The 23,913-nt window shown below is 45.7% G+C and overlaps 1 protein-coding gene across 2 annotated transcripts in view; it reads left to right on the forward strand.

Annotated features, from left to right (window-relative positions):
• The window catches only part of CA12 (carbonic anhydrase 12), a 65,515-nt gene that overhangs the window by 20,799 nt on the left and 20,803 nt on the right, over positions 1-23,913 (forward strand). For both annotated transcript variants that reach the window (XM_027553803.1, XM_027553804.1), the window contains exon 4: positions 23,656-23,835. In XM_027553803.1, coding sequence (XP_027409604.1) covers positions 23,656-23,835 — 180 coding nt within the window. The remainder of the gene's footprint in view (positions 1-23,655; positions 23,836-23,913) is intronic.

Raw genomic sequence — 23,913 nt, forward strand, 5'->3', positions numbered from 1 at the left:
AGTGGGGACCACTGATGCAGCCAAGCCCCACAATCATTTGCAGATGAGGCGACAAAAACTCAGAGCTGACAACTGGCCCAAGCATGAGCAACTGAGCAGAGACCGGAGTCTGTGTCCTGATTTCGGTCTCGCGTATTTCCACAGACATTTAGTGGATGCTCATTTTATGCCAGGCATTGTGTACTCTACATGACACATCACAACACTGAGCAAAAGGCACTGAGGAAATGCGGTGATTTTTCAACCAAGTAAATAATACAGACTTGCCAGAAACAAATTGTGCCAAAATAACTTGCTTTTCTTCTCTGTTATCAGTAAAAGGCTTAGCGGTTAAAGAAAACACAATAGACTTAAGACCCGTTGACATAAATAAACATTTGATACAGTTCCTTGTAACACACTCATGGGAAATGTAGATCAAAGACCAACGTGGTTGCTAGGGAAAAAAAAAAAATCAATATCCTCAAGTCATTGTTACTGTCGGCAGCACACAGCTGGGAGAGATGTCAGGGGTCCTCCAGGGGGCCCTAATGACCGTTTTCAGATTCTTCAGAGTAGAATGGACAGCTGAAGGAGTCAGAAAGATGAGTATTGGAAAGAAGAACAGGGAATAGATGCCAGAAGGAGAAAAGCAGGTCAAAGAGGGCGGGTGGAGTGGGGCAGAAAGTGCACCCAGTGAGGAACATCGAGTGAGCGCAGCCGCACTGCAAGATGGCAGGGACCGAATGAGGAGAGCTGCTCGCTCCCCACCCCGCCCCGAGCTTAGTCCTGGTGACTCAGGAAAGAGGTGTAAGCATGCATTTCCGCATGCACGCACACACCCACATTCATGTGCATCTATCATACATTCTTAGATGTGTCCTTAGCCCACACTCAACCTCCATCTCCTGCACCCTGAACCTGGAGTGAGGCTCTCCACTGGTTTCTGAGCTACCGGAACGTGTGTTGACATCTCATTGCTCACAGCGGTGGTGAAGTGAGATCTTACAGCCTGCCCCTCACCCCTGGGTGCTTCTTTCTGGCAATTTCCCAAGAGCCTCCCAGCTCTCTCTCTTTTTAAATTGGAGTATAGCTGCTTTACAATGTTGTGTTAGTTTCTGCTGCACAGCAAAGTGAATCAGCTATATGTACACATATATCCCCTCCCTGTTGAGCCTCTCCTATTGCCCCATCCCAAGCCTCTAGGCTTTTTTTTAACCTTTTATTTCATATTGGGGTATAACCAATTAACAATGTGTGACAGTTTCGGTGAACAGCGGAGGGACTCAGGGACCACCCAGTCCTGCATATATCCATTCTCTCCCAAACCAGCTCTTGATGAGTCTCTTGGTGTATTGCCATCGGCAAGGCTGGAGTAGGAAAGGCCCCATTACTGAGTAAAACCTAACACAGAAGGTCTGTAGGGAAGACTGTGTGTGCAAAGATGCCTGGTCAGAAAACTCATTATGGGGAAAAAATTGAGAACTGCAGGAATTTAATGTTGTCCCTTCACTTAATTGTGTTGTAAGCATAGGTACCTCTTGGGTTAACAACCAAGTGCCCACTCTCCAGCTAAGGCTAATGTGCCAGGTTATCACTGGAAAATGTTTTCCTCCAAGGTAGTGTTTGAGCACGAACCTGCTGCAAGCAAGGCAGTGTTCGAGGGGTATGGGGTGAGAAGGAGCGTTTTCTTGTCTCAAGGAGAGTTATCTAGAAGGACATCAGCAGTGTGGGGAGTGACACCCCCCAGCAGGCTGCTTGGGCAGAGGCACAAAGCCCAGTCCAGGAGAGGAGCTGGAGATATACTTGTTGAGTGAATGAGGAAAGAATGGTTTGTTTCTCTCTTTGCTTTTGGCTCTGGGTGTCAGGGAAGGCACCAGGGAGAAGGTGGCACTTGATCTGGGATGGTAGGATTTCAGAGGTGAAACTGGTCTGAAATGAAATGCCACATCTCCATACATATCTCATTAGAAGTAAAAGGAGACATGCAGGGAGCCCTAGATTTGTTTTCTGGTGAGGTGAAAGGGTGAACTTGCTTTAAAAGGTTGAAAAGGTAGCCCTTTTTAGCCCTTAAGGTTAAAAAAAAAAAAAAAAAAAAGACTTGAGACTATTCCATTCAGAAGGGCCTGGGAAACAGCATGTCTTGGGAGTCCATCACAAACAGACATTGATCTTAAGCTACCACATTTATTCCTCCCAACAGCTCTGGGGTCCTGCCTGGTGGGTGTTACTGCATTCCTTTTGTAAGCAAGCTCAGGGAATCTAAGAGTTGTATTCAAGGTCACACAATCAGTAGGTGGTGGAGCTGTGACTGGCAGCTTGGTCAATGGCTCCAAAGCCCTTGACCTTCCTACTGAATTTCACACCCCTCTGGAAGGGGGATTTTGACACTTTTTTGGGGCTCCAAAATCACTGCAGATGGTGACTGCAGCCATGAAATTAAAAGACACTTGCTCCTTGGAAGAAAAGTTATGACCAACCTAGACAGCATATTAAAATGCAGAGACATTACTTTGCCAACAAAGATCCGTCTAGTCAAAGCTATGGTTTTTCCAGTAGTCATGTATGGATGTGAGAGTTGGACTATAAAGAAAGCTGAGCAGCGAAGAATTGATGCTTTTGAACTGTAGTGTTGGAGAAGGCTCTTGGGAGTCCCTTGGACAGCAAGGAGATCCAAGCAGTCAATCCTAAAGGAAATCAGTCCTGAATATTCATTGGAAGGACAGATGCTAAAGCTGAAACTCCAATACTTTGGCCACCTGATACAAAGAACTGACTCATTGGAAAAGACCCTGATGCTGGGAAAGATTGAAGGCAGGAGGAGAAGGGGACGACAGAGGATGAGATGGTTGGATGGCATCACCTACTCAATGGACATAAGTCTGAATAAACTCTAGGAGTTGGTGATGGACAGGGAGGCCTGGTGTGCTGCAGTCCATGGGGTCACAAAGAGTCAGACACGACCAAATGACTGAACTGAACTGGAAGGGAGACAGAAGTAGCCTGGATGAAGATCTTCAGGTTTGAGAAGCACCATCAAATGGCAAGTTTGAAAACTGAGAGAGCAGCTTTAAATAACAGCAAGAGTGCTGTAGGTTAGATATCAGAATGTGAAAGCTGGTAGGTGAAGAATGGGCTCATAAAAGGTCAACACTGAGGGGCCAGTGAGCCTTCAGTTAGGTCAGGTTCCACCCTGGGGAGCTGCAGAAAGCTCACATCTTTTATCAGATTCCCTCTTTTTGTTATTTCTAGATGCCCCCAGGAATGTTGACCAGGTCACAAATCCCTGCGCACTGCTGTTTCCCCCCTTTAGCTCTGGACTATCGCCAGGGCTTATCTGCTGGTCATCTCTCACCACCTGATAACCACTGCCCAGGCTCTGGACCCTCCAAAGGCTATTGTGGGAGAGAATGTGAGGGTCAGGGTCAGTGGCAGCCTGGCTGGTTACTGGCACTGATTTGGGTCTCAGTCACCACATCTGCTAAATAACATACTGTCTCTGTCCTAGGCTTGTTATGCACTTTAATTAACACTTGCTAAGGTTGTAGAACAGTGGTTGGTGGACTGTGGCCCATGGGCTAAATCCAGTCCACCACTTATTTTGTAAATAAAATTTTCTTGGAACACAGCTATACTCACCATTCACCTGTTTGCATATTCTCCATGGCTGCTTTTTTTTTTTTAAACAACAGAGTTGTGTAGTAGCAGCAGAGACCATATAGCTCACAAAGCCTAAAATATCTGCTATCTGGCCTTTTGTAGGAAATGTTAGCCCACCTCTGATGCAGAATGGTGTCTGGCATGTAGAAAGTACTCATTAAATGGTCACTTAAAAAGGAAAAGACCTCACTAGGCCTTGGGGTTTAACAGAATTTGACTGAGGTCCTGGGGCAACACAAAGAGCCTCAAAGAAAAACCTAAAACAGGTGTGTCTGTCATCAGTGCTCCCCGAGGGCAACCACGATCCCTGACCCTGGGATCACCTACCACCAGTCATAGGCGCCAGTCCTGCCCTTCTGGCCTGGCCTGTGTTTCCTCTTTCCAGAGGCCAGGCCCCAGGATGACTGACAGCGAGAGTGCTTCATTCTGTTTAGAAAAACCTCCTCTGCAATGTGTGATCTGCATGGTCCAGGCAGGGCCATCACAATAGTCCAGGGCTTCTCAGCCTCTGCACTGCCGGCACTGGGGGCAGCAGGTTTCTTTGCAGGGGGCTGTCCCTTCACTGTACAGTGTTTAGCAGCATCTCCGGCCTGCCCATGTACCCACTGGATGCCAGCAGCATTTCCCCCTGTGATGACACCAAAAATGTCTCCAGATGTCACCAAACATCCCGAGGGGACAAAATCGCTTCTGCTGAGAACCACTGGCTTAGTCTGTAATAACATCACAGTTCAGGCACCAGACATTCCAGTCCAGGATAGCTAAATCCCTAGAAAAACAGTGCTCTTTGCAGGGGCACAGAACTGTTAAAGACGCATCCAATTTATATCACTGGATGGCTAGACAGAAGGCTTAGCATTTTGGCCTGCAGCACCAGCAATGGGCCTGTTACAGCTGGGGCTGCATTTTCACAGCAACACTGGGTAGTTACCTGCCTCAAGCCTGGGTCCCTAAGAGGGGGCTTGGCCAAGCGCCCTGTCCCATTACATGGGGAGGGTCTCCCCAAAGACAGATTTCTGGTCCCTCTCCCAGATCATAGAAAATGCGTATGTACTCCCTGCTGGAACTGCCCTTTACCACATGCAGATTTTCCAGCTTCATCCATTTTATATCCTGCTCCTCCAAGTAATAAGAAGCTGCCAGAGGCTATAAAATAACAGGCTCTTCACTGATTCGCTTATTCTTTTACTGATCCTTAATGATGGACGTGAGTCTGAGTGAACTCCAGGAGTTGGTGATAGACAGGGAGGCCTGGCGTGCTGCGATTCACGGGGTCGCAAAGAGTAGGACACGACTGAGTGACTGAACTGAACTGAACTGAATGATTCCCTTTGCGGGCTGGTCACTGGGGATCAGAGACAGGCAGGACACAGCCATGCCTTTCATGCACTGAGAGTTGGGAGAGCAGACACATAAACAGGTCACAACAACAGAGCAGATTAAGTCCTATGATAGTGTACACCGGCCCTGGGGACACAACGGTGGGGCAGAATTCCCGGATTTGGGGGGTGGTGACGTGGCTGTCAGGCTCACCTGAGGAGCTGATTCTTGAAAGACAAAGGGAGGAGCAGGACAAGAGCATGCCTGCGAGTTTACACACATGGGATGAGGATGGCATTCCACTTCAGGCAACAGAGCTCCCAAACCAGACAAGAGTGTGGGGTGCAGTCAGAGACGCAGGATAGCAGCATGCTGGAGTGGTGGTGTGGGGAGAATATTCTCCCTGGGAGCAGAGGCTCTGACACCTTTTGCTCCAGACTATCTTTTCAAAGATGTTTATGTAGAAAATTATCTTGTAAGTTCGAGACAGTGTCTCCTCCCAGGGCAGAAAGCAGATTGGTTTGCTGCCCAGGAAATATTGTCTCTCTTGGAGGCGAATGTTGAGCAAGCTTGATAACTGCCTCTAAACACAGGGGTTTCTTAAGCTGGGAGGGACACTCATCATGCTGAGCAGTTTGCAAGCGCAAATGTCACAAGGCCGTCATTATATCACTCTGTGGATCTGAGCTTAGGAAACAGGTGCAAATGTCACTCTGCCGTCCCTGTGAGTATTAAACTGTGCTTCGACTCAGGAGTCTCGTGTCTTCAGCAGCATCTGTGAACTGTGGCAAGCTAACTTGTTAGTCTGGGTGAAGTCTTAGACCCCCCACCCCCACTTTTTTGACACATGGTAGCGTGGGAGAAGCAAAGGCTGCAGTGGCGGGGTGGAGATCACCAGGGGATTTGGGGCTGCACTCCAGACCTTGGGATTAAGCCTGAAGGCTTGAGGAGCCACTGAAGAACTTTCAGCAAAGAGATGTCTGGATCTGGATCTAGCTTGGGGAATGGAGGACTGGAGAAACAAGGCCAGTGAGGCCTATAGATATGGAGCTATGCATCTGAATAGGGTATCCAGTGGGGGCAGATGAAGGCCAAGTTTAAAAGAAACTCAATACGGGGCCTTGACAGCATTTTTTCTGAATTGGGAATCAATTGGGATAATCCACTGCATTTATTTGTGGTCTCTTTAGAACTTTCATGCCCTTGACATTTCTGAAGCATATTATTATGGAGAATGTCCTTCCATTTGGGTTTGTCTGAAGGTTTCTTATGAGATTCAGGTTGTCCATTTTGGCACAAAGAGTACAGAAGTGATGTGCTTGGTGTGTGTGTATATATATACATATATATGTACACGTATATATAATATACATATATATGCCCACACACATACATATGTATACATATATAGACAATGGAATATTAGCCATAAAAAGAATGAAATAAGGTCATTTGCAGCAACATGAATGGACCTAGAGATTATCATACTAAGTGAAGTAAGTCAGAGAAAGACATATTATATCACTTATATACGTATATGGAATCTAAAAAGATGATACAAATGAAATTACAAAACAGAAATAGACTCAGAGACATAGAAAACAAACCTATGGTTACCAAAGGAGAAAGGGGGAAGGTATAAATTAGAGGAGTTTGGGATTAACAGATACATACTGCTGCTGCTGCTGCTAAATCACGTCAGTTGTGTCCGACTCTGTGCGACCCCATAGACGGCAGCCCACTAGGCTCCTCTGTCCCTGGGATTCTCCAGGCAAGAACACTGGAATGGGTTGCCATTTCCTTCTCCAATGCATGAAAGTGAAAAGTGAAAGTGACGTCGCTCAGTCGTGTCGGACTCTTTGCGACCCCATGGACTGCAGCCTACCAGGCTCCTCCGTCCGTGGGATTTCCCAGACAAGAATAGTGGAGTGGGTTGCCATTGCCTTCTCCACATACACACTACTATATATAAAATAACAAGGACCTACTATATAGCATGGGGAACTCTATTCAATATCTTGTAATAACCTATAATGGAAAAGAATCTGAAAAAGAATATATATATATATGTGTGTGTGTGTGTGTGTGTGTGTGTATAGTGTATACACACACATAAATATAACTGAATCACTTTGCTGTGCACCTGAATCTAACACAACATTGTAAATCAACTGTATTTCAATTTTTTAAAAAAGTTTAAAAATAAAGACAAAATATTGTCCTAAAAAGAAAAGACTGCTAAGAGAGGAAAACTGTCACCTCCCTGTGCCTGACAATGGTGGCCAGAGGAAGGAGACTGTGACTCCTGGGTTTTGGTGGGTGGGTGGCAATATTAGCTGAGAGAGAGAACCTTGAAGGAGGTAGAGGTGGTTTTGGGGCGAGGAAGGTGAGAGAGGGAAAGATGGCAGATTTGGTTATTTCTCAAATTGTTTGTCTGCCTGTCTGCCTCCCCTTCCAGGCATGTCTGATTTCAGGAGGCCATGGAACATCTTAAGGAGGTGTCCGTTAAGGCTCTGGAGCTCAGGAGGAAACCCCGACAGGGCAAAGGTTGTGCTGAATCCATGGGAGGGGACAGGATTACCCCAGGGGAGTGTGAATGAGAGAGAAAGAGCCAAAGACAATAACCATGGGACAGCTGCCTTGAAGGGCAGGTGGCTACTGAGAGCTGCAAAGGGGCAGGAGGAATGGGAAGACAGCTCAGACAAACAGTATCCCCTAAACCCAGAGAGGAGAGGTTCAGAAATGAGTGGGATCACCAGGGCCAAGGGCTACAAGAAAAATGAGGGCTGAAGAGTCTACTTGAATCCAGTGGGAGGTGGAAGTCAGAGTCCTGGGGCCCTGAGATCTCAGTGGGGAGTGGAGGCACAGAAGTGAGCAGTGTAGACAATTCTCATATGGTGCTTGGCTGCAAAGAGGTGGTGAGGGGGACTTCCCTGATGGGCCAGTGGCTAAGACTCTGCTCCCAATGCAGGGGGCCTGGGTTCAATCCCTGGTCAGGGAATCAGATCCCACATACTGCAACTAAAAATGCTACATGCTACCAGGAAGATCAAAGATCCTGAGTGCTGCAACTAACTCCCGGTGCAGCCAAATAAATAAATAAATATTTAAAAAAGGAGGTGGCGCGGGGGCACTTCCAGGTGGCTCAGTGGTAGAGAATCCAGCTGCCAAGGCAGGGGACGTGTGTTCAATCCCTAATCCAAAGATGCTACGAAGCAACTAAGCCATGCACCGCGACTGAAACCCACACGCCTAGAGCCTGTGCTCCACAAGAAAACCCACCACAATGAGAAGCCACACACTGCAACTAGAGAGCAGCCCCCACTCGCCGCAACTAGAGAAAAGCCCAAGACTAGAGAAATGGCCGTGCGCAGCAACCAAGATCCAGTGCAGCCGTAAATGAACAAGAGACGCAGCGAGGGAGCAGAGCAGGAGGCAAGGGGAGGTCCTCGTCCTGGGAAACAGATACCAGAAGCCCACAACTAAATAGCTTGTTCAGGGCCGCCTTCAACTTAGATATCCAGGGTGGGCCTTGACCTGCTGTCTGACCGCCAATCCAGTCTCGGCTCCTCACCCACAGCGTCACACTTTTAACAAAGGTTAAAAGTGATGGGATGGGGAGAGGGAGGGAGAGGAGAGCAGTTTTTTGGCAGCCAGAAGAGGCACCTGTGACATTTTCCACCATCTCTGCCAGGGAAGGAGCCTGTCATTAAGGCAGCCCCAGCTCACATTATTTGTTCTCCCATCAGCTTCCTTTTGGTGTCAGGAAACACTGCTTCTTCACCTTATATAGAACGCACCTTTATTATCATGAATGTTCAAAGTGTTCCCTCTTCATTCAGAAGCTAGTTACAAGTAATAGCCTCCCTGGCCCCCAGACCCTTGCTTCCAGGAAACCAGGCTGTAATACCTCCACCTTTGTTTCATGCAGGCTCTGTTCACAGTTTATGTTCTAAAACCCACACAGGAGAAACACTAATGCTTTATTTCAGCCAATGATTATTTTATAGTAGACAAGAGCAAGTTAACCGGAGTCAGATATTTAAACTACAATGAAGAGCAGCACTATGAAAGGAGAAACAAGCTTGATGTATTCATACAATGGGCTATTCTTCAGCCATAAAAAGGAACGAAGTACATTATGAATGAACCTTGAAAACATTATAGTATGTGGAAGAAGCCAGACAACCAGAAGAGGCAAATCCGTAGAGACAGAAGTAGATGAGTTGTTGCCGAGGGCTGGGGGCGGGGCGGAGAGAAAATGAGAAATGACTGCTTAGAGAATATGGGGTTTCCTTCGGGGAGATGAAAATGTCCTGGAACTGAACAGCAGTGATGTCTGTGCAGCACTGAATATACACATGTGCGAGTGCCTGTGTGCTCAGTCGTGTCCAACTCTTTTCAACCCCATGGACTGTAGCCCACCAGGCTCCTCTGTCCATAGAATTTTTCCAGGCAAGAATACTAGAGTGGGTTGCCATTTCCTACTCTAGGGGATCTTCCCAACCCAGGGATTGAACCCGCGTGTCCTGGGTCTCCTGCGTTGGCAGGCGAGTTCTTTACCACTAGCGCCCCCTGGGAAGCCTGGCTATGTTATATACATTTTACCACAATAAAAAATTAATTAAAAAAAAAAAATCTTACCTTGACACTGGAGAATAAAAAGCTCTGGCTCCAACCCCAACACCATCGAAGTAATGAGGGCTTTCCACCGGTGCGTCTTAACTCTGGCTGCACACCTGAGCAGAATCACCTGAGAAGCTTTTTAAAGCCTCCTGTACCTAGACTCCACTCAAGACCAATTAAGCCAGGTCTTAGAGGCTGGGGCTGGGAGTAAACCGAGAAGGTCTTGGAGATTCCAGTGCACAGTTAGAGGTCAGGAATACTGAGTTAGACTAGACCAGTGCTTCTCAAAGTGTGGTCCCCAGACCAGCAGCATCAGCATCATCTGGGAATTGGGAAGAAACACAGATTTGGGGACTGCACCCAAACCCTTCTGAATCAGAAACTATGAGAGTGTTTTAGCCATCTGTGTTTTAGTAAGAAATCTGTATTTTAACAAAACCCTCCAGGGAGTCTGATACACACCAACATCTGACACCAATTCTTCTGCATCTAGACCAAGTAAGATAAAGAGTTTTCCTCCACCACTGACTGTTTACTGAGCATCTATCATAAGCTTGCTTTGTGACAGATGCTTTGGAAGTATAGAGACCTACCTCAGCTCTCCTCAAACATCTAACCCATCTCGTGAGTTAGATTCTTGGAAAAGAAGTTGTGCATTAAGACAAGATGAGCCTTTTTATGATTGAACAGTATTCCATTGTATGTATATACCACATTTTATTTACCCCTTCATTTTTTGATGGGCACTTGGATTATTTCCACCTTTTGGCTATTACAAATAATTCTGCTATGAACAGTAGTGTATAAGTATCTATTTGAGTTCCTGCTTTCAATTCCTTTCATTACATACCTTGGCTTCCCAAGTGGTTCAACAGTAAAGAATCCACTTGCAATGCAGGAGACAGGGGTTCGATCCCTGGGTTGGGAAGATCCCCTGGAGAAGGAAATAGCAATCTACTCCAGTATTGCTTATAAAATTCTATGGACAGAGGAGCCTGGCAGGCTACCATCCATGGAGTCACAAATGAATTGGACATAACTTAGTGACTAAATAACAACAGAATTGCTAGGTATTATAGTAATTGTATTTAACTTTTTAAGGAATCACCAAACTATTTTCCACAGCCATGTACCACCAGGAATATACATTTGGGATGATGGAAAAAGTTCTGGAAAGGGCTAGTGATGATGACTTTACAACAGTGTAAATGCAATTAATAACCACTGGATTCACTTTAAAATGGTTAAAAATGGTAAATTTTATGTATATTTTACCACACACACACATGCAAGATTAAAGACATGAAATGAGCCATGAAAACAAAGAAAAGGAAGTTATGTTCCAAATGGCTCAACATTGAATAAAAATGACTTTAAACACCATAATTAAGTTTCTATAATGACACATATAACAGTGTATTAAAAAGATGGTGTGTGCAGTTCTTACTAGTCAGAGATGGTCCCTGCCTGAGCATGGAGAAAGAATATTTTTAAGATGCTTTTTCAGGAGGGTAGGGCAGGATGTCTGGCTCTACTGGGGACTTAGCACGTTTACAGTGACCAAAATTCCTTTGTGAACCGGTCAAAGAAGATCAAAGAGAATAACAAGTACTGAGCATGGAGAGGTTTCCCTGCTGGGGTTAAGCTGTTACCACCTCAGCAACTTGGCTAACTTCTTAGCGGTTTTTATTCAAGAACCACTTTGATGTGCGGGCTCAGAGGGAAGAGTCAGAGATACAGTAATGAATAGGATGAGCTGAGAACCCAGTACGGTGGTTCCCAACTGTCAGTGAGAACCAGAATCACCCACTGGGCTCATTCAGTGACAGATGCCGGGCGCCACCCCCAGAGTGTCTGGGTCAGGGCGTCTGGGGTGGGGCCCAAGGTTTCTAACAGATTCCTAAGTGATGATGGTGGTGATGCTTGTCCAGGGACTGCACTTTGAGAACCACTGGTCTACTGGGGTTGGTAAGTGTAGGTGCCTCTACTGCTGCTGCTGCTGCTTCTAAGTCACGTCAGTCGTGTCCGACTCTGTGTGACCCCATAGACGGCAGCCCACCAGGCTCCCCCGTCCCTGGGATTCTCCAGGCAAGAACACTGGAGTGGGTTGCCATTTCCTTCTCCAGTGCATGAAAGTGAAAAGTGAAAGTGAAGTCGCTCAGTCGTGTCCGACTCTTCGAGACCCCATGGACTGCAGCCTACCAGGCTCCTCCATCCATGGGATTTTCCAGGCAAGAGTACTGGAGTGGGGTGCCATCACCTTCTCCGGTAGGTGCCTCTAGGAAAGATAAATGTAAAGGCTCCATGGGAGCACCAGGACAGGGAGACACTTGGTCCTGCCTTTGGGGAGTGAGAGGGGCAGGGAGAGGGTGTTTCAGGGAGATGAGATGCAGCTGGGCGTGTCTCAGCATTGCTGCAATAAAGAGGGGGTGGAGAGTAGGTTCAGAGGAGTCCCGAGAAGTGGGCAGAGCTCCACCACATTGAACACTCTCTAAGGCAACAGAACCTAAAAGGGTGCCGGAGACAGGAGCAAAAGCAAGTAGCTGGCACCATCTATCTTTGACACCTAGGAAACCCTACCCTCCTCCCTATAAAAGCCTTCCCTCCAGAGAGAACCTGACAAATGCCTGGAAGCCAAAGGGTAAATGACTGCAAAGTCTCCTCCTAGCTATACCCGTACCTCCCCTCTCCCCCAGCAATACTGGAAAGGGATTACTGGAGAGGTAGGGGCCTTCTAATATGGCAAGGTGTGGGGGAAGGACTTCCCCATGGCTAGCAGAGAGCTGAGTTGACGGCCCAGTCTTGCAGCTCACCTTTGTTCACCCTCCAGCCTGCAATGGCCCCACTGCCACGGCTAAACCAGAGAGGCTGCCAAAGAGTGGCTTGGGAGGACTTTACCCCGTCCCAGTCCCTTCCCTCTCAAAGTGAGCCCCCCCAAAAAATTGAAATAATAAAAGGAAAAGTTTGATATAAAGTACAGATTCGAGCATCCTTAGAAAACTTTATTTCTATTAAAATAAGAATAATCTTTCATATTGATCTACAACAATAAAAACCAAGGAAGCAGAATGGGCCTGCTATGGCTGTCCAGCTTTAAGCTTTGTAAATAATAAGTAACCCTGATCCTCCAGCCCTTGCTCTGCTTCATTTCTAACATTAACAAAGAAAAAGCTTCAACACCAGTTTGGCTCCTTGACCTCTGTTTATAATAAAATCATAAGACATCACCGGTTAATCATTAACCCACCCCTCTAGTAGACTTCTTTCCTTTGGGGCAGGTTATGGGGCTTTATGGCCATGCCTCTCCACCTGACTGGCAGGAAAACAGAGAGAGTCAGCACAGTGTGGCTTTCTGCTCAGCGGGGATAAGAATCCAGCCAGGGCAGATACTGTGGGAACCCCGTAATACTGAACAGTTCAGCTCCCTGGACTTTTATGAGAAGCCATATATCTTTTAATCAACTCCAGAAGGGAACTGCAGGAGCTATAAAATATATATTAAACATATTTTTAGGATTTCCCTGATGGTCCAGTGGTTAAGAATCCATGTGTCAATGCAGGGGACATGGATTTGATCCCTGGTCCAGGAAGATCCCACATGCCTTGGAGCAACTAAGTCCGTGTGCCACAGCTACTGAAGCCTGTGCTCCACGAGAGAAGGCACTGCAGTGAGAAGCCTGAGCACCCTAACTAGACAGTAGGCCCCACTCGCTGCAACTAGAGAAAGTCTGCACACAGCAACAAAGACCCAATGCAGCCAAAATAAATAATAAAAAATTAAAAAAAATTTTAATGTGACTTCTACATCCTAACAACATCCTGAGAATGTGTAGTATTTTAAAAAATATTTATTTATTTGTTTGCACCAGGTCTTTACTTGCGGCATGCACACTCTTTAGTTGTGGCATGCGGGATCTAGTTCCCTGACCAGGGATCGAACCCGGGTCCTCTGCACTGGGAGCATGGAGTCTTAGCCACTGGACTACCAGGGAAATCCCAAAATTTGTGACATTAAGATGGGTATAGATAGGATACAGAGGCTGCCTTCTCTTCTGAATGGGGTCCTGTGGCTTAGCTGTGTTCTCTGTGGCTGTAGCCACAGGACCACAGAGGATGCGTGACCCCTGGAGAAAGGTGGGTCCCAGCTCCCTGAAAGGAGTGTACCTGAGCAGGTGCCAAATGACACCCACTCAGCCTTGTCACAGGGTAACACCCAGCCTAGCCAAGAGGAAGCCAGATGAACCCTAGGTTCTTTCTGAGTCTTTATATCACATACACAAAAAATATACAGGCTCTCTGCTGGAGCAGGGCCTCTGAATGCTCTCTGCCTGCCCTCTGGAATGCCATTTCCCAGGTCTCACTCACCGTGGATTCAGTCCCATCCTTTAAGTCTCGGCTTTAATGGCACCTCTTCTGAGAAGCCTGCCTGAACCACTTGGTCCATTGTAGTCCCTCCATTTTTCTCCATCAGCCCTTGCTTATTTCCTTCATAGCACTGATTGCAGACTGGAATTATCTTACTCATGTACATTGGTTTGCTTATTTGTAATTTATTATCAGTCTTTTCTTCTTTAACATTTATTTATTTTTGGATGGGTTGGGTCTCGGTTGTGGATCACAGTCTCCAGAGCATGGGCTCAGTAGTTGAGGCACATGGGAATGGTTGCTGAATGGCATATGTGATCTTGGTTGCCCGACCAGGGATTGAACCTGCACACCCTGTATTGGAAGGCAGATGCTTAACCACTGGACCACCAGGGAAGTCCCTATTATGTAAGTTCCATGAGGAGAGACCAGATCTGCCGTGTTCTCCATTGTATCTACCATACTAAATACAATGCCTGGCCCATAGTAGGAATGTTTGTTGAAGAAATGAATGAATTAACTTCAGAATTAAAGAGCACTCCAAGGAGGGTATTTAGTGATTTTCTCCTTTATTCAACATTGGAATACTCATTCTTAAACTGAAAGTATCTAGTTAAGTATATATTCAAATTTGATACATAATGTATGACCATTTTCAATAAATATACATGCCCAGACTAGGGGCATTTTTACCAGTCAGATCTTAAAAAACAAACCTTGTGGACTGATCAAAAGCTTTTATTGTACTAAAATTTTGACTGTTGGTTTAAAAAACAAAAAAGGTGTGTCAACATCTAGAATGTGTAAGACCTTGTCACTATAGTTTAATCTGTGGGGGCAAGTTTTGATCTGGCTATGTTTTGGTGGTCAGTCCAAAGAGACAGGCCCCGGAGACAGTGGTCAGGACCAGCTGCCCAGGCATTCACACAGACACTGAAGGGTCTATCCCAAGGGTGTGGCTACCACCACACCCTTGTTACCATACCAACGCCAGGGGCGCCACGTAGGTCTGAGGGACAGACTTAGAAAGGCCCCAAAGGACAAACATCAAAATGAAATAATAGTGAATGCATTTTATTCTTGGTCCAGACTTGTCAGATATAGTCCAAATTACAGGCAATATTTATCTTCATTAAATTTTATGTTATTCTTAAGCACACAGGATGCAGTCAGTGAGAAAGAATAATCAGTAAGAAACAGCAATCAAACTGTACCCGTAATTACATGGTTCTGGTCTTCTACAGAGCTATATATGCTTTTTTATTATAATATATGCTGTCACATATGTAGTATATTTAGTAAATGTAGAAATTACTCAACCCCATTAAGTGTTTTACTTACCCCTATACCATGTCTGCAAACATTATAAAATACTAAAATTATCCTTCATTTACTTGTGTAGATTGTTATTTGCCCAAGGCAGTAGTGAGTCCGTATGCACATAAGTATGAGTAAATACACCCATGTTGGAGAGAAATAAAAGGAGGACCTGTAGATAAAAAGAAACCTATGGGACATATTAACCAGTCATAATACACAGACCTTATCTGGACTGTGATTCAAACAAACTCTTTCATAAATACATACGACTTGAGCACATTCAGTATCTTATAATAACCTATCATGGAAAATAATCTGAAAAAGAATATATATATAATCTTATATAAATATATATCTATTCTTATATAAATATATGTATAACTGAATCACTTTGCTGTACACCTGAAGCACTGTATATCAACTATACTTAAAAATAGGAAAACAAATTATGACACAACTGGGGCAACTGAACACGCACTGGGTATTTGATGACATTAAGAAATCCCTGTTAACAGTTCTTAGATGTGAAGATGATATGAGGTTAGTTTTAAAGAGTTCCTACCTTTAGTTGTATATAAGCATCCACAGATTTTCTTCAAAGTAATCCGGTTGAGGGAAATGGATGGGGTGGGGGGTATGGGTAACACTAAATCTGTCACGAACGGATGGGCACATGGGGCCATTCTACTGTGCTCTTTACTTTTGTACCTGCTTTAAAATGTTGTTGTTTAAATTTTAAAACAAGTTCACTTTAAAAAACCACACTGACTCTTCTAGGCTCATGGATGTACTTGGGCTGCGTGCATCTCAGAGTGTGAGACCCTGAGACTGCCTGTCATCCGACAGTCAGTCTTCTCTCTGATCAGCTCTGCAGAGTTGTGAGTTCTAGGATTTCTGGCTCTGTTTGTCCGTCTATGGGCTCCCTTTCCAGGAAGGCTTCAGTGCACTGGTCTAATCTATTTAGCAAACGCTTACTGCATGCCTCCTCCAGCCCAGAGGTAATTTCTACCTCTGCCTCCAGGCCCTCCCCTCCCTTGCTCTCTTTTCAGGGTCACACTCCATGACTTTCTTCTGGAACCATCCTTCCTTATCTGCTTACTTTTCCTTCTGCATAGAAGGAAAGTGCTGAAGTCTCTCCATTAAAAAACAAAAATGCTTCTCGTCACTCTCATCTTCCTATAACCACACACACACACATGCCCCTCTCCTATTCCTTTACGGCTAGATTTCTGAAATGAGCTTAAGAAACTATTCATTAAGTGTCTACTAAATGCCACTGTGTGCTCAGACACAGGGGAGGGATATGACATTGGCTTCTAGGCTTCCAAATGTCTTTGGAACTTGAAGGCAGAATTATAGTCTGGAACAGGTTTATGATAACAGTCACAGAGGAGATGGTTAAATGACAATTCAAGAAAGTGCTGGAGTAGCTTGTCCAGGACTTGAGTTTGTTTTTGAAGATGGACAAGATTTGCAAAGGTGGAGAGGAAAGGAGGCATTTTAAGCAGATTTTTAGCATAAGAACATTTGTGAAGGTTGTTCTGAGGATGGGGCAGCTGGCCTGACTATGGCAGTCAACCTTGGGAAGGTATGAGGGCTTTTGAAGGCCTTGACAAGGACTTCCCTGGTGATCCAATGGTTAAGATTTTGCCTTCTAATGTAGGGGATGTGGGTTCAATCCCTGGTCCTAGAACTAAGATCCCACATGCCCTGTGGCACAGCCAAAAAAAAAAAAAGCAGAAAAAGAAAAAAATTAATGAAGGCCTTGACAGGCTAAAACTGTGAAAGATGGCTATGGTTCTGCTTTGTTTTTTGGGGAACAGGAGCAAGGCAGGGCATGCTGTGGAGAAACGGAGTGGACGGATGGGTGCAGGGCTACACCTGGTTAAACCCAGTTGCAACAAGAAAGGAGCCTGGCAGCCAACAGGAAAGGCTTGGGCGGGGACCCTGCAGGGGTCCTTTGCAGCGTGATATGTTGAGGGAGAGGGCCTAACCTGGGATGGTGGGGATGGTGGTGGTGATGGAAACTTGGGACTCCATGACCCACCCTGAGGGCAAAGGATGGACCAGACTGGTCTGGCTCTGAGATTTTGAGCATTTGAGCTTTGGAAGAGTGGGGTCATTTGTCCTCTGACAAAGCTTATTAGCACCATCAAATTGAGATCTAGGCCGTAACACATCAACCAACTGTACTCTCTGGACGTTATCTGAATCCTGAATTTTACCAACAACCGTTAAAAAAGATATGAAAACAACAAGGTCCTGCTGCATAGCACAGGGAACTACAGTCAATATTCTGGGATAAACCATCATGGAAAAGGACATAAACAAGAATGGGTGTATGTATAATGAATCACTTTGCTGTTAACACAACCGTGTCAATCAACTACACTTCCATAAAATTTTTTTAATTTAGGAGAAGAGGAATGAGGAGTTTTAATTACAGTTATTAAAAATAAAGATCATTGATTTCAAATAAAAAGATACAAGATACTTGGAAATTTTTAAAATTCTGACTGGTTTTAGTAAGATTAAGGAACGGTTAACTTTTTGAGTGTGGTAATGGTATTATGCTTTTGTTCTAAGAGCCCTTGTATTTTAAAGACATACTGAAATATGCACAGATGAAGTATATTCGGATTTGTTTCAAAAATCATCCAGGGTTGGGGAGCATGGGTACGGTAGAGATGGAGGCAGATTCGCCAAGGATTGTCAAAGCCAGGGGATGGGGGGCTCACTTTGCTCCTCTCTCTATGGTTCCACGTATTTGGTGTTTTCCCTGAAACCATGCTGGTCCTTGGGGTAATGCACGTCTTTACTCTGGGCCTCAATAACACCTTGCTGAGAAGCATGAGAGGCGCTTTGAGCTGTGCCATGTTAATCTCCTGTTACAATTCAAAACAGAAATTTGGGCCGCTTCTGTTTTGCCTCAAACAGAAAAATTCATGAACTGGAAAGAAATAATGCCTTGATTTCAGTTGCGAAAACAAACAGGGAGATCCGTATGATCTCCTTTTTATCATGATCTTGGGAGGAATCTAATCCATGCAAGAGGGAAAGTCACATCTCAAGAGAAAAGTCACATTTTGATGGTAGCTAGAAATGCTTCTTTTGGAAGAGCCAGTCCTGGGAGAGGTTACAGCCATTGGCATGAGTGTGACAGCTGAGAACAGGCTGAAAGATGACAGCCAGGGCTGTAGCTGCCGATGAAAAGGCAGTGTTAGAGCAGCAACAAGTCACACGTTGCCCACACAGCAGCTGGGGGCAGAAAGGAGCTGCTGCTGACATGCCCGACACTGGGTGCCTTGGTGCACCCCACCCTGGCACCTCTCTCACTTACAAGCCCAAGAGATGGGAGGCCGCTCTGACAATGTCCCTAGCCATGTAAGAAGGGGACAGAGCCATCATATGCTGGCAGAGGGTCCTATGAACTCCTATAAAATCCCATACTTGGCAGATCACCTCCCAAGCCAGGGGCCAGCAATCGGATTTATTTTTCAGTGAGTGGCTCCAAACAGAGCAAAACCTCATGCACGTACACGAGAAAGCTAGGAACGTAAATTCTGAACCTGAGCAAGTGACATCATTTTGCATTTCTTTTTTGATAGGAAAAAAAAAAAAATTATGTGGGGGAATAGAGAGAAGCTAGGGGGATTAATATAGGCACTTACTTCCCTTAGAGGAACAAGCATAAAATTAGCAGGAGAATCCAGCTCAGTAAACATGTGAGGGCCTGCTTTGTGCCAGGCACTGCAGCCAAGGCAGGGATGAATGAGACACGGTCCTTGCCTTCAAGGAGATCACGGGACGGGGAGGAAACGGGCCTGGACAAAATCTCCCAGATAAACCCTGAAACAGAAGTTCACAGTTCTATGATCCAGGCAAGGTAACTCTGTTACTAAGCCAAAGTCTGACTTTGGGCAAATCACTTACTCTCAATTTTTCATCTACAAAATGGGGTGGTTCTTGCCTTGTGGACCCCACAGAGTTGTAGAGGTGTAAGGACCCAAACTACTAATATCATCATCACTATCACCATCAACCATAATGAGGAGAAGGAAAGGCTTTCTAGACTCTGCTGCCCTAAGGGCCTGTGATGGGCGCTCAGGATGAGCGACCCCAACCCCACCCCATGGTTGGCAGCTGAGACCAGCAGCACTGGACCAGCCTGGGGAATGGCAGTGCCCTGTGCCTTCATTTCCACAGCTGGTTCCCACTAGGCACCCCGTCACATGCCCAGGAGCTGCCTTAGCGTGAGCAGTTTTTTCCAACCCGTTCCAACTGGCCTGATACAGAGGTGAAGGTGCTTAGCCCCAGTAATCTTAGTAAATCTCAGAGCTTGGGAGCCAGAAGGGAACTTCCAGAACGTAGTGTCCAACCCTCCCATTGGTACAAAGGGCGAAGGAGACTCAGGCAGGGAATGTGGCCTGCTTGGGATCACTCATGGAGGGGCAGCGGTTGGGGGGCGAGTGGGGGGAGCAGCTGGATCTGGTTCTTTGAACTCTCCGGGTCCAGTACAGTTGCTTCTCTTTCCTAGGAATTTCTCTTTCTCAACCATGAACTCTGTTGCTTTTTCTTTTTTAATATGTATTCCTTTGGCTGTGCTGGGTCTTAGTTGTGACATGTGGGATCTAATTCTCTGACCAAGGATCGAACCCGGACCGCCTGCATTGGGAGGGCAGAGTCTTAACCACTGGACCACGAGGGACCAACCAGGGAAGTCTCTTCTGTTTCCTTTTATATCCTTAGTCTTTTCTGCTCCCAAACACCTAATTTAGCCAACTTGCAAGGAAAATTACTTAGGACAAAAGAAAAATTCCTCCTGATAACACTTCCTGAGCTCTGTGGTCCCTGGGGGCTTTCATTCTTTGGGGATTATGTTTCCTCAGTGTCTGTCACACACGTGCCCCCAGTCACGATGTGGGTTCACAGACATGAAATGGGAGGGTCTGGGCCTGTCTTTCAGGAAGGCTTCAGGTGAATCCCTACTCTGGGAAGAGAGTTCTTATTCAGTTCCCTTTAGCTACAGGATGCACAGCTTTGCCACATCTTCACTTCCTGAGTTTCTTCCCTTCGGGCCTGGCTGGCAGCTTCTGCCACCTGGCCGCGGGCCCAGATGCTGCTGTGAGCAGAGCAAAGGCTGGCGGCCTTGTTCTGGAAGGCTTGCCACCTGGTAGCTGCACCTCCTCCTGACCCTCAGGGTTTGCATGATACCTCTTGACAGCTTCCCCTCTGTTCCCTGCGGTCTCTAAGGAATTTGGTTTTGCCCTCAGCTGAGTAACTGCCCTGCTCCGGTCTGCTCCCTGGAGAGACTGCCTCCAGCTTCCGTCTCCCCTAGTCGCCATCTTGGCGTAGTTTAGTTGCCTTGAGTCCAGGGCTTTGAGGCTGTGGAAATAAAAACAACACAGTCCAGGAGAAACTATGATGTGTGAGAACTGAGAAAACTGGTGTCCAGTGAGAGGCTGAACTAGAGTCTGGAATCCTTTCAAGTTCCACCATTTCTGAAATCTCTTCAAGTTCCAACATTTCTGAAACGGTATACCTGAAGGCTGACAGCCTGAAAAATTAGAGGATTCTCCCGTGTGTGTCCAGACATAGGGCCAACTCCTCATAGCATCTAAAAAAATTTTTTTTCTCTATTTATTTACTATTTCCAGTGCTCTCTTGTGCCTCCTGAAGCTCCAAGTTTCTTCTGGGATAATTTCCCTTAAAGCCTAAAGAACTTTCATTCACATTTCTTACAGAGTATTTCTGCTGGTCACAAATTCTCTAGTTTTATCTGATAATACTTATTTTCACTGGTTATAGAGTTCTGGGGTTGACAGTTTTCTTTCAACATTTTAAATATTTGTTTGTTTATTTATTTGGCTGCACCTGGTCTTGCTTGTGGAATGCAGGGTCTTCACTTGCAGCACTGGAATTCTCAGCTGCAGCATGGAGGATTGTTTTAGTTGGGGCATGTGGACAACTCTTAGTTGCAGCATGTGGGATCTAGTGCCCTGACCAGGGACTGAACCTGGGGCTCCCGCCTTGGAAGTGTGGAGTCTTAGCCACTGGACCACAAGGGAAGTCCCTCCTCATAGCATTTTAAATGAACGTGGGCATCAAGTTTTGCTTCTGACTCTCCCTACTCTCAGAGAACAAGGTAGTCGGGGATGGGGATTCTGTGAAGTGGGCACGCATGCGCGCGTACACACACACACACACACACACACACTCTCTCTCTCTCTCTCTCTCACTCTCTCTCACTCTCTCTCTCTCTCTTTCTTGAAACTACGCTGTGGTCTATGGAAGAGTGCCCAGAAGATGTGGTGTGCCTTCCGCCCACTCCACCTCAGTACATCTTTCCTTGTGCTGAAATACTGATGAATGAACTCCAGGTGGCAAACCTTGATTCCCAACTTCTAGAGAGCCCACAGGGCACAACTGTTCCACGCCAACGAGCCATGACCTGCCAGTTATTCGCTTTTCTGGAGAAACCTCAGCTTGAAAATCCATTTAATTACCATGGGAGATAATCTTTTAAACACAGCCTGACATTCTTGAAAGACTTTTCCCTGTGGGAGTCAGAAATTTTATCTGCAGTGAGACTGGATTGTTTATTTTCATTTCCAGGGGAAGGACTATTACCTGGTAGTTAGCAAGAAGCCTGAGCCCTGGAGGGTTTCTTTGTTAAATCTGTTCCTCCTCACTGCTAGTTTGTCAATTAGATTGTAATAATTAGTTTTTAATAGTGTCATTCTTTTCCCCAGTGTAAACACTGCATTTAGTTCTGTAATTCGGGCGATAATTACTTGCTATCTTTCAAGTTTCCCTATCAGGTTGCAGGGTTTTTACTTACTCTAGACGTGGGTATTCAGAGTCAATGTCCTCAAGGGTTTCCTATCAGGAAGATCATAGTCTAGATTACCAGCCTCAAAGACCTACCTGGAGGTATAGTCAGACACCAATTTTTCCAACGTGGGACATTCCAGTGGATTAAATAAATTCTTCCCTGCTAGAAGAGGGGAGGGGACCAGGGCAAGAGGGGTAGGGGAGTAAGGGGTACAAATTATTAGGTATAAGACAAGTTACAAAGATATTGTACAACAAGGGGACTATAGCCTATATTTTATAATAATTTTAAATGGAGTATAACCTTTAAAAATTGTGAATCACTATATTGTATACCTGTACCATATAATATTGTACAATAACTATACATCAAACCAGTCAATCCTAAAGGAAATCAACCCTGAATATTCACTGGAAGGACTGAGGCTGAAGCTCCAATACTTTGGCCACCTGAGTTGACAAAGAGACAACTCAATGGAAAAGACCCTGATTCTGGGAAAGACTGAAGGCAGGAGGAGAAGGGGGTGACAGAGGATAAGATAGTTGGATGGCATCATCAACTCAGTGGACATGAGTTTTAGCAAACTCTGGGAGATAGTGAAGGACAGGGAAGCAGGGCTACAGTCCACGGGGTCACAAAGAGTTGGACACGACTGTGACTAAACAATAACAAACACATCAATTTTTAAAAGTACCAAAGGGAAGAGAGCCCGAGATTTTAAACTGAACTTTAAAAAAAAATAAGAAAAAAAAAACTAATTTCCTTTGCTTCTAAAACACAAAAAATTAAAAAAAAAAAAAAATTCCCTACTAGAATGCAAGCATGGGTGGCCCCAAGACCCAGAGTATCTCCTGCTCACAGTAGGTGTTCAATATACAGATGCTAAATTGTGGAGAGTCACGAGGTCTTCTTGCAGAATGGATGTGCACCGGGTTGAGATACGAACAATGTACTGAATAAAGTGGAGTCCCTGCCATGGGACTGCTCTGGCCCCCCTCTCCCCACATTACTTCAAAAGCAAACCATCTTTAATTCATTTTGAGTTTATTTTTGTGTATGGTGTTAGAAAGTGTTCTAGTTTCATTCTTTTACAAGTGGTTGACCAGTTTTCCCAGCACCACTTGTTAAAGAGATTGGCATTAAAACATGTATAATATCATGTATGAAACGAGTTGCCAGTCCAGGTTCAATGCACGATACTGGATGCCTGGGGCTGGTGCACTGGGATGACCCAGAGGGATCGTATGGCGAGGGAGGAGGGAGGAGGGTTCAGGATGGGGAATACATGTATACCAGTGGCGGATTCATTTCGATATTTGGCAAAACTAATACAATATTGTAAAGTTTAAAAAAAAAAAAAAAAAAGGCAAACCGTCTGGAGACGTTTGCATGCCATGATTCTGTAGGCTGGGGTCCCTGGACCCTGAAGAGCATATCTCTGGGGATTAAGAATAGAAAAGGAATAACTATACTGCACATAGAATTAGAAGGTGAGGAAAAAGCTCTAGTGGAAAACTGATTAAGTCATGGGCTTGAACCTCCCCTTCCAGGTCCCGATGGGGAGAAGAGCTGGTCCAAGACCTACCCTTCCTGTGGCGGCCTGCTGCAGTCCCCGATAGACCTGCATGATGACATCCTGCGGTACAATGCCAGCCTCAGGCCCCTGGCCTTCCAAGGCTACAACCAGTCTGCCAGTCCGCAATTTGTCCTCACCAACAACGGCCACTCAGGTGAGGGAGCGACGCCGGAGACCTGCAGTGGTGGCTGAGCTTACCTTGGCTCCCTGGCCTCTTGAGTCTGCTGGGTGG

The sequence above is a fragment of the Bos indicus x Bos taurus genome, chromosome 10 (assembly GCF_003369695.1).
Source record: "Bos indicus x Bos taurus breed Angus x Brahman F1 hybrid chromosome 10, Bos_hybrid_MaternalHap_v2.0, whole genome shotgun sequence".
In the NCBI taxonomy this organism is placed as follows: domain Eukaryota; kingdom Metazoa; phylum Chordata; class Mammalia; order Artiodactyla; family Bovidae; genus Bos; species Bos indicus x Bos taurus.